The sequence below is a fragment of the Oncorhynchus mykiss genome, chromosome 16 (genome assembly GCF_013265735.2).
Source record: "Oncorhynchus mykiss isolate Arlee chromosome 16, USDA_OmykA_1.1, whole genome shotgun sequence".
NCBI lineage: Eukaryota > Metazoa > Chordata > Actinopteri > Salmoniformes > Salmonidae > Oncorhynchus > Oncorhynchus mykiss.
Window position 1 is genome coordinate 62,952,222 of NC_048580.1, and position 12,025 is coordinate 62,964,246.

The 12,025-nt window shown below is 44.9% G+C and overlaps 1 protein-coding gene across 2 annotated transcripts in view; it reads right to left on the minus strand.

The window, feature by feature from the left end:
- Positions 1-7,743: 7,743 nt before the first annotated feature.
- Positions 7,744-12,025, minus strand: part of b4galt5 (UDP-Gal:betaGlcNAc beta 1,4- galactosyltransferase, polypeptide 5) — a 48,535-nt gene continuing 44,253 nt past the window's right edge. For both annotated transcript variants that reach the window (XM_036947533.1, XM_036947534.1), the window contains exons 7-9: positions 11,854-11,976; positions 9,104-9,205; positions 7,744-8,570 (exon numbers count right to left, since the gene is read on the minus strand). In XM_036947533.1, the coding sequence (XP_036803428.1) occupies positions 8,420-8,570; positions 9,104-9,205; positions 11,854-11,976 (376 nt within the window). In that variant the 3' untranslated portion in view covers positions 7,744-8,419. The remainder of the gene's footprint in view (positions 8,571-9,103; positions 9,206-11,853; positions 11,977-12,025) is intronic.

The window sequence follows — 12,025 nt, forward strand, 5'->3', positions numbered from 1 at the left end:
CTGTTAACAGACAGATTATTTCACTTATAATGATAGGATAATTGACATCATTTTGAGTCAAATGGAGGTGTACCTGTGGATGTATTTCAAGACCTACCTTCAAACTCAGTGCCTCTTTCCTTGACATCATGGGAAAATCAAAAGAAATCAGCCAAGACCTAAAAAAGAAATTGTAGACCTCCACAAGTCTGGTTCATCCTTGGGAACAATTTCCAAACGCCTGAAGGTACCACGTTCATCTGTACAAACAATTGTACGCAAGTATAAACACCATGGGACCACGCAGCCGTCATACCGCTCAGGAAGGAGACGCGTTCTGTCTCCTACAGATGAACGTGCTTTGGTGCGAAAAGTGCAAATCAATCCTAGAACAACAGCAAAGGACCTTGTGAAGATTCTGGAGGAAACAGGTACAAAAGTATCTATATCCACAGTTAAACGAGTCCTATATCGACATAACCTGATAGGCCACTCAGCAAGGAAGAAGCCACTGCTCCAAAACCGCCATAAAAAAGCCAGACTACAGTTTGGAACTGCACATGGGGACAAAGATTGTACTTTTTGGAAAAATGTCCTCTGGTCTGATGAAACAAAAATAGAACTGTTTGGCCATAATGACCATCATTATGTTTGGAGGACAAAGGGGGAGGCTTGCAAGCCAAAGAACACCATCCCAACCGTGAAGCACAGGGGTGGCATTATCATGTTATGGGGGTGCTTTGCTGCAGGAGGGACTGGTGCACTTCACAAAATAGATGACATCATGAGGGTAGAAAATTTTGTGGATAATGAAGCAACATCTCAAGACATCAGTCAGGAAGTTGAAGCTTGATCGCAAATGGGTCTACAAAATGGACAATGACCCCAAGCATACTTCCAAAGTTGTGGCAAAATGGCTTAAGGACAACAAAGTAAAGGTGTTGGAGTGGCCATCACAAAGCCCTGACCTCAATCCTATAGAACATTTGTGGGCAGAACTGAGAAAGCGTGTATGAGCAAGGATGCCTACAAACCTGCCTCAGTTACACCAGCTCTGTCAGGAGGAATGGGCCAAAATTCACCCAAATTATTATGGGAAGCTTGTGGAAGGCTAACCGAAACACTTGACCCAAGTTAAACAATTTAAAGGCACTGCTAACTTCTGACCCACTGGGAATGTGATGAAATAAATAAAAGCCAAAATAAATCACTCTATTATTCTGCCATTTCACATTCTTAAAATAGGATCATCACTTTAACTGACCTAGACAGGGAATTTTAGGATTAAATGTCAGGAATTGTGAAAAACTGTGTTTAAATGTATTTGGCTAAGGTGTATGTAAACTTCCGACTTCAACTGTATGCATGCATGCATGCACACACACACCCTAATAGAAAACACACAGCAGGATAGAGCAAACACACAGCAGGATAGAGCAAACACACAGAGTGAGCAGGGCCCCATGGGCAGGGAACAGCTGGGTGCCCGCTCCAGCAAACTTCACCCTCTCCCTCCCTGGGGACGCAGCGAGGCACAGAGGGACCCAACCATGGATGACCTAGAGAACAGACACAGGATGGAGAGAGAGCAGCTCTGAGGCTTGTCACTTTGTGTGCTGATATGAAGGGAAGTGACTGAAACACACCAAAACATACACACAGAATAGGAACAGAGTGCTACCCATAGAATCAGGAATTGCCATTCATCAGCACTGAAGGCCAAGTCGTTCATTAGTGGCATAAAGACTACTGGAGAGAGGCACGAACGCACGTACATACATATACTGAACAAAAATATAAAACGCAACATGCAACGTCAAAGATTTGACTGAGTTACAGTTCATACAAGAAGTAAATTGAAATAAATTAATTAGGCCTTAATCTATGAACGTCACATGACTGGGAATACAGATATGCATCTGATGGTCACAGATCGTTACAAAACAGTTGGGGCGTGGATCAGAAAACCAGTCAGTGTCTGGTGTGACCACCATTTGCCTCATACAGCACAACACATCTCCTTCACATAGAGCTGGTCAGGCTGTTGATTGTGGCCTGTGGAATGTTGTCAAACTCCTCTTCAATGGCTGTGCGAATTTGCTGGAAATACCTGTCCATACCATAACCCCACCACCACCATCTGTTCCACAACGTTGACCTCAGCAAACCGCTCGCCCACATGACGCCATACACGTGGTCTGCGGTTGTAAGGACGTTTGTACTTACTGCTAAAGTCTCTAAAACGACGTTGGAGATGGCTTATGACAGAGAAATTAACATCAAATTCTCTGGCAACAGCTCTGGTAGACATTCCTGCAGTCAGTATACCAATTGCACACTCCCTCAAAACTTGACATCTGTAGCATTGTTTTGTGACACAAAACTGCACATTTTAGAGTGGCCTTTTATTGTCCCCAGTACAAGGTGCAACTGTGTAATGATCATGCTGTTTAATCAGCTTCTTGATATGCCATACCTGTCAGGTGGATGGATTATCTTGGTAAAGGAGAAATGCCCACTAACAGGGATGTTAGCTTTTTGTCCATATTGAACATTTCTGGGATCTTTTATTTCAGCTCATTAAAACCTGTGAACAACACTTTACATGTTGCGTTTATATTTTGGTTGAGTGTACATATGCATTACGCACATTCCCCAGGCACCGATGAAATGGACTTTGATTAAGTTAAATGTGGAAGACCCATTGAACGCATTCAGTTGTGCAACAGATTAGGTATACCCTTTCACATTCAAACACGTTTTTCTAATAAACTGTCAAAAGAATTGTGTGTCACTGCACAGAGTGTATATGAATGAGCAAATATGGCCATATGACACAGTACAATTCTGTGGCATGTCTCCTAGTGGTTTTAGACGATTGAATGGAGCCAAATGAAAAGGCGGGTGACTGCAGTGGGCTAACCTGATGTGCTGTTGTTGATGTTCTAAATGTCACCCACTAAATGCAGCTGTGACCCTCCTCTCAGACTCTCTTTCTGCTCCCTGCTGTGACAGATGACACACACACACAAAATTAAACAACCAAAACCTTTGTCCCAGTCACTGATCTGATACAGAACAGCTGTGCAGTGGAGAGAGTTCTGTTAACAGGACACATGATTTGGTCTAGTTTTCCTACAGTACTGGTGTGACTAGCTCTGACCGCTCCTCTTCTCCTTACTCCTCCCATTTCTAGCCCTTTTCTGAGCCAACATGGCTCCATTAATTATAATAATTTCAGAGCACATGGACATCGTTTAAAGTTAATTTTATTGGTGTACTTTGACAATAACGATGGTAAAAAAAATCATCATACAAAAGATAATGCAGACAGACAGACATAAGGCTGACATCGAGTTTTACAAGTGGCTTCAAATGGCTTCAATTCAAGGAGAAATAAAGTCCTTACAATCAGAGAAAGATATATTAGTAATATAGTCATGTATTTATTCATCTTTTAATTTGCCTTTATACAAAAACACATTTTGGGGGTGTATAATCTGGAGTTGGTAGCAGTTGGAACATGGTTTCGCCTTCTTGTCCCATTACTATAAACATAATGGTGTTTCTGGCTGATGTAGTTCTCCCTATACCCTATAAGCAGTACTTGACTTGGACTGAAATAGATTTCAGTACTCGTTTTGGGTGCCGGTACCGTTTATATTTAGGTGCAGGAGCTCCACAATACTTTTGAGCTGATATTCTATAAGAGGAACAGGAGCTCAAGCAGGAGAACATTTGAGGTGCCGGTACTCAGCTCTGGTGAGCTCCTCCCCATGTCAAGCACTGCATATAAGCTACACCTACACCTTACCACTTTAGACTACTGAGATGACCCACATCATCTTCTTCATGACAATGGGAACTATTCCAGAATGCTGATGGGTTCTAATGCTGATGGACTAACCCTTACATTATTCCTTATCTACAATGAGTTTGGAACCAATAATGTGAAAGTGATTATGTAGCGCTTGATGAGGGTAAGTAGGTCCATGGCACCAGAAGGAACTCAGCGGAACCCCTTGTTCGTTAAGCATTTGTAGGGATTTAAGACCTTTAATTTCTCTTTTCAATAACACTAGACATAATAATATTTACAGAGTGGACATTTATCTTATATGCACCTTATCCATCAATTTAAATAGATTTGCTCATAAAAAAAATGTAAGCGTGTGAAAACAGTGAAATAAATTAGGTTTTTATTAAGGCTTGCCAGTCTGTCAGGGCGTCAGTGCTCATCTCTGAGACGACTAGCCTCCATGATTATCCAGTCTGCTACATGTACATCTAGACAGAATAATAACAGTGGCTAGTCATACCAGGGAGGAGCAGCACTGAGCCCTTCATTTGGACTGGCACAGAATGGATCAGATCATGGCTCTGCTCAGTCAGAGAGGAGCCTGACAAGACCGGGGTGTTGCAGCACACCCTGGCTGAGCTCTGGGCTTACCACACTGACACAGGATCAGTTAGAACAACAATCTAAACCCCATTGTCTTCCGGCAGATGGCGTTATTCTAACGATCGTTGGGCTATCTGACGTAAGACCATGCCTAAACCAAGGTGTCCCCAGTCCTAATCCTCGAGAGCTGCAGCACTGTAAAGACCAACCAATGTCACTGACAAGACAGTATACTACAGTACATGTTTACTTGGTTTCCCAGGTCTAGGTCACTCACTGGTTCAAGGCAAAGGAACAGAACCAGAGGCTGCAGGCCTCGGGTCTGGACTGGGACTTACCTTGAAGGTCTGGGGTTAACCTAGAAGTGACAGACAGCAGGGTGATTCACACCCAGGCCTCAGGTTAGCACTACTACTGGGTTGTATTCCTCTCCTCCAGCAGTAGTGGAAACCTTAGGGCTCGAATCATAACACTCCAGCCTATAAACTCAGGCTCTGAGCAGAGCAGAGCTTGAAAACAAACAAAACCGAAATATTTACAAACAAAAAACAACAACCTCTTGTAAATGACACCTGGGCCCCTGGCATTGACAGGCTCCACCATTTCAATCAAACACACTCGAAGAGGAAGACTTTAGAGAAACTAGCAGCTAATGTCAACAACTCTCCACTAAGCACCTCCAACGTGATTGGCCACAGTAGGTAAGTAAACACATGCTTCTAGTTGGGTGACATTAAAAAGAGGAAGGATGAACCAATAAGAGGGGTACTTCCTGTAGCTATCTACACACAGGATTGGTTCCCAGGCAGCACGTAGTGAGTGGCTCCCCCAATCGAAGGGCAAGCAGATCAGCACCATTGATTATCGATGAAGAAACAGAAGGTGCTTAGCAGGAGGAAGTGACTTTATAATTAGGCGTCTTCCTCTTCCTGTGGTTGTCACACAAAATGGCCTACGTCTACATTGCCGGTTCAGCTGATTTAACGAACATATAAAATCCAAAATGAACCTCTAGATCCTAATCTCTATGCATGTGTGTAGATCCAAGTGGATTGGACAGGTATAAGCAATATGACAGACATTCCAACTAGCATTTTAAAAAGGCATGGTGGAGCCCTTACCATTTTGCTAATTGTTTCAGATCTAAGTGCATAGAGTTTAGGGGCAGGGGTTAATTTGGAACATCTTTCCACACAGGTTGAACTTTCAATCTCACAACCACAAGTTTCAGTGCTTCTAACACAGCCTGTCTCACAGCAAGTTTACTGAATCATCATCATCACCACCACAACAAAATCAATCAATCAATCACAGGAAGTCATCTTTAAAAGATTAAATAAATAAAAGGAGGTCCCGCCTCCGTCATATCATGGGAACACAAAAAAACGTTTTTTCCCCAATGATAAATCTGAAGAAAGTCAATGATTTGACAAGGCGATGTGTGTGAAATGAACTATCAGTATATTAAAGCTATGGAGACACCAAGACATGGAGGGGCCGGTGTGTTGGAATATAGGCCATTGAACAGAGACAACAGTAGGACCACATTTGATGTTACTTCAGTACTGTGACAAAACCAATTCACTCAAACACTGCCACACACACACACGCTAGCACATGCACTCTACACACACACACACACGCTAGCACATGCACTCTACACACACTAGCACACACACACACGCTAGCACATGCACTCTACACACACACACGCTAGCACAGGCACTCTACACACACACACACGCTAGCACATGCACTCTACACACACACGCTAGCACATGCACTCCACACACACACCCTACACACACTAGCACATGCACTCTACACACACACACACACACGCTAGCACATGCACTCCGCACATACACTCCACACACACACACGTATGATGGGATTATAAATGTTCTACTGTAATAATGTTGTATGATGTACCGTTTTATTTTTGCCTTCATTTGTTTGGACCCCAGGAAGAGTTGTCATAGCAGCAGCTAATGGGGATCCTTAAAAACGACAAATACAAAAATAGACATATCTGCACAGACGAGAAGACGAAGGGCTGGAGATATTTGGAGTGGTGAATGTACCTTAGTTTGTGAGGTCTCATGTAGCATACCACCCAAACACAAACGCCAGTATTCAGACTTTTCCCACACACAGACATACACACTGGCTAAAGATTAACCACTTGCTAATGACTTAATCTGTGTCTGCAGTTACTTTCTGACCTTTGAGCAGTGCCTAAGGGCACCGTCATCATAGTCCAGCAGGATGGGGGGGGGGGGGGGGGGGCTGGAAAGCGTTGCCACGGTGTCTAACCAACGTCAGAATGACATTACACAAAGCAGCTGCAAACACAGTGCAGTGTCTCTTTAAATAGACACTAGTGAAAGTGCCTCTGCAGGCTCCATCGCAAATGACCCTATAGATGAATAAACATTTCTGTTTAGGGTAAAGGGGATAGAACAGGGTCTCTAGTTTTAGACTGCTTCTCAAACATCATCCTATTCCTATACAGTGTTACACATTATTTTGGAACACACAGGCCTATAGGGAAAAGAGTGTGAATTGGGAGACAGGCTTAAACTGCATGACATGATGTGAACAGTGAACATTTCAGTTTAGGAGACTCACTAAACATGTGTCTGTCATCAGAAATCCCTCAAAGCAGTGAAAACAGGATGCTGACAAGCCCATGTGCATAGCTATCTCTCTCTCTCACACATACATAGCTATGCCTCTCTCTCACACATACATAGCTATCTCTCTCTCTCACACACATACATAGCTATCTCTCTCTCTCACACACATACATAGCTATCTCTCTCTCTCACACACATACATAGCTATCCCTCTCTCTCTCACACACATACATAGCTATCCCTCGCTCTCTCACACACATGCATAGCTATCCCTCTCTCTCTCTCACATACATAGCTATCCCTCTCTCACACATACATAGCTATCCCTCTCTCACACATACATAGCTATCCCTCTCTCACACATACATAGCTATCCCGCTCTCTCTCACACACATGCATAGCTATCCCTCTCTCTCTCACACACATGCATAGCTATCCCTCTCTCTCTCACACACATACATAGCTATCCCTCTCTCTCTCACACACATACATAGCTATCCCTCTCTCTCTCACACACATACATAGCTATCCCTCTCTCACTCACACATACATAGCTATCCCTCTCTCTCACACATACATAGCTATCCCTCTCTCACTCGCACATACATAGCTATCCCTCTCTCACTCACACATACATAGCTATCCCTCTCTCACTCACACTGTACTGTCAAATATTTTCAATTTGCTAGGCTAGTATGTTTATTTAGCTAAAGGTGTGTCTACTGTGACCAGTCAGCCACTCTGCACACAAGTCAGTCTCAAGCTAATGTTATACCTTTGTCCACAGCGTCTCTCTCTCCCTCCATGTCCTACACAGAGCCAGCTGTGAGGACCTACTCTGTGTCTGTCTGTTTTTCACAGGTTTAATAAGTCAATGAAAAATATTCAGATCAAATATTCAAGGTCAAAATAAAATCAAAGCCTAGGGACTGTGTCAGCAGATTTGTGTGTACAACCTAACTCCTTCAGCCACATACACAAACTACACTACTGTCCCCTCCACACCACAGCCCTATAGAGGGAACGTGTTCCTGTTTCCCTTATGTTTACAGTTGCCATTGTCTCCATGAGTGAATTAATGACTTACTGAACACATTAATGAAAGAATGAATGCTAAAGGCCCAAAATGGTGTGGAGGGCAGGTGGAGACAGAAGAGTGGAGAAGCCCGGATGATAGAAGCGATTGATGGACCACAGCACAAAACGAGTGCGGCTTTCTCCTTACATGTTGATTGATCAATCCTCGTGACACCGTTCTGCATGTCTTTTTTTGCTTAAAAAAACTGAATCAAAGTAAATTAACTAAAAAGTCCTAAGGAGTGCTGTGACTGGTGAGATATGGCTGACGTCCATAATGACTTTGTTTCCCCGGAGGGCTGTGTGGCCCGCTGCTTCCTGGTCAGTTATAGTCTGCTATAGGGGCTAGCTTCCTGCTCAGGCTGACTGATATGTTGGTGTAGAGAGGCCTCCGGGACAATAGGGGGGAGTACCGCAGGTTGTTGAGCCCATCCAGACTCTGTCTCTCCTTAGAGCGCCTTAGAAGAGTGTACCTGGGAGGACAGAAGAAAGACAGGGATCAGACAGAGCAGAATAAAGTCTGCCGTCCTCGAGCCTAGACGCTGTTCCAAGGTCAGTTCGAGTCCCAGAGAAGATGAAGTAGAAGAGACCAGAAGGAAGTCATGGTAGACTATTGGGAAATACCCCAGGTTTACGACGGCTCAATTTGACGTGGTCGACCAACTGCTGACTTGTAAAAGATGTTAAGTATTTAGGAATGAGAGTAGAGAGGATATGCTTGGAATGTAGCTCCCAAGCAAGTCACATGCAAAATCTTTGGAGGAGTGGAGAAATCCCTGAAAGCCACTAACTCGGACTCTTCATGTGACTGGCTCACATGGGCCGGGGCTGCATTCCTCTCACAAACACCCTCTTTATCCAAATCCCCAAGTATCACCGGGGATGTGTGTTAGTGTACTAGAGAGTGGCGTGTGTGTGTGTGTGCGCGCGTGCGTGTGCGCGTGCGTGTGTGTGTGCACGTGCGTGTGTGTGTGCGCACGTGCGTGTGTGTGTGTGAGAGACTAACCTTCCCAGGAACTGCACCTCGCCACGGTGGTGGTGTGGGATTGACATGTAACGACCCAACTCTCCCTGCGGCCGACTGACCGTGTAGTTAGCGTACTGCACCCTGTCAGACACACAGTAACACTACAGAGTCACACACTCACAACGGCATGGTATAAACAATTAAAAGACACAGCACAAACTGTACAGTACATACTGTTGTCAGTGATTGTGTAAAGCTTGGGGCGCAGTAGACACATCTGCTTCAGTGGGAGTGGACTCTGAGTCGTGTGTGTGTGTGGGGGGATAACAATGCTGTATGGCAAAGACAAATGGAGGAAGAATGCCTGCTGTGTGTCCAACTAGTTCTCACAGTCTCACTACACAACACATTTCTAAGTTGTCCCAAATGTCAAAATTAGAAGTTTAATGTTTTGGATAGGGTTAAACATTAAGTTTAGGCACTCATTCTGAATGGTTAATGTAAAGGTTAAGGCAGTGGTATTCAAACTTCCTCTGGGGACCCACTTTTTCTCCCAAGAATTTAGTGCGACCCCAACCCACCTCAAATCTAATGCACAACCTTAAAAATAAATCTGCAATTTCGATTTTTACATCAACAAATAAAAAAGCAATGAATTGAAGGTTCTCTCTTATTAAAATGAAAAGAAACCAATAAATACATTTACTCAATAACATGTGAGAATGCTGTTCCTCGACTACAGCTCAGCATTTAACTCCATAGTACCCTCCAAACTAGTCATCAAGCTGGAGACCCTGGGTCTCGACCCCGCCCTGTGCAACTGGGTCCTGGACTTCCTGGCGGGCCGCCCCCAGGTGGTGAGGGTAGGTAACAACATCTCCACCCCGCTGATCCTCAACACTGGGGCCCCACAAGGGTGTGTTGTCAGCCCTCTCCTGTACTCCCTGTTAACCCACGACTGCGTGGCCATGCACGCCTCCAACTCAATCATCAAGTTTGCAGACAACACTACAGTGGTAGGCTTGATTACCAACAACGACGAGACGGCCTCAGGGAGGAGGTGAGGGCCCTCGGAATGAGGTGTCAGGAAAATAACCTCACACTCAATGTCAACAAAAACAAAGGAGATGATCGTGGACTTCAGGAAACATCAGAGGGAGCACCCCCCTATCCACATCGACGGGACAGTAGTGGAGAGGGTAGAAAGTTAAGTTCCTCGGCGTACAGTACACATCACAGACAAACTGAAATGGTCCAACCACACAGACAGCGTGGTGAAGAAGGCGCAGCAGCGCCTCTTCAACCTCAGGAGGCTGAAGGAATTTGGCTCGTCACCAAAAAAAAAACTTTTACAGATGCACAATCGAGAGCATCCTATCGGGCTGTATCACCGCCTGGTACGGCAACTGCTCCGCCCATTTCCGTAAGGCTCTCCAGAGGGTAGTGAGGTCTGCACAACACATCACCGGGGGCAAACTACCTGCCCTCCAGGACACCTACACCACCCGATGTCACAGGAAGTCCAAAAAGATCATCAAGGACAACAACCACCCGAGCCACTGCCTGTTCACCCCGCTATCATCCAGAAGGCGAGGTCAGTACAGGTGCATCAAAACAGGGACCGAGAGACTGAAAAACAGCTTCTATCTCAAGGCCATCAGACTGTTAAACAGCCACCACTAACATTGAGTGGCTTCTGCCAACACACCGACTCAACTACAGCCACTTTAATAATGGAAAAATTGATGTAATAAATGTATCACTAGCCACTTTAAACAATGCCACTTCATATAATGTTTACATACCCTACATTACTCATCTCATATGTATATATTGTACTCTATAATCATCTACTGCATCTTGCCTATGCCGCTCGGCCATCACTCATTCATATATTTTTTTATGTACATATTCTTAGTCATTCCTTTACACTTGTGTGCATAAGGTAGTTGTGAAATTGTTAGGTTAGATTACTCGTTGGTTATTACTGCATTGTCGGAACTAGAAGCACAAGAATTTCACTACACTCGCATTAACATCTGCTAACCATGTGTATGTGACAAATTCAATTTGATTTGACATTGTATCTTTCTCAAAAACGTATTTAAATTGTCTCATACAATATGTGCTGTGACCGAACTGAAATTCTCCCGCGACCCCACTAGGGTTCGTAACCCCGACTTTGAATTGCAGGGCCTTCCGGGTGGCGCAGTGGTCTAGGGCACTGCATCGCAGCGCTAGCTGTGCCACCAGAGACTCTGGGTTCGCGCCCAGGCTCTGTCGCAGCCGGCCGCGACCGGGAGGTCCGTGGGGCGACGCACAATTGGCCTAGCGTCGTCCAGGTTAGGGAGGGTTTGGCCGGTAGGGATGTCCTTCTCTCATCGCGCACCAGCAACTCCTGTGGCGGGCCGGGCGCAGTGCATGCTAACCAAGGTCGCCAGGTGCACGGTGTTTCCTCCGACACATTGGAGGAAACACTGGCTTCCGGGTTGGATGCGCGCCGTGTTAAGAAGCAATGCGAGTTGGGTTGGGTTTCGGAAACACATGGTTTTCAACCTTCACGGGAGTTGTAGCGATGACAAGATAGTAATTGCTAACAATTGGATACCACGAAATTGGGGAGAAAAAGGCTGAATTGCAATTAAACAATGTCAACACTATCGACAGCCTCGCACTGTAAACCTGTCACAGGGGACATGGTGTGTGTGTGTGTGTGTGTTGTTTATGTTCTGTATGAGTACAGGAAGTAATAAAAGGGAGGATATGGATATGGAGGGCGTTCTCCTCACCTGTTCCAAAGGTCGTCGTCTTCCCCTCCCCAGCCCCAGAATGCATTGGGAAAACCATTGATCTTGGTGAACTGTTCCACTGTTAGACCACTGACGCCACCAAAGAACTCATTGTACGGAAGCCTAGAGGACACACACACACACACACACAGAGTTAGCATTACACACACAC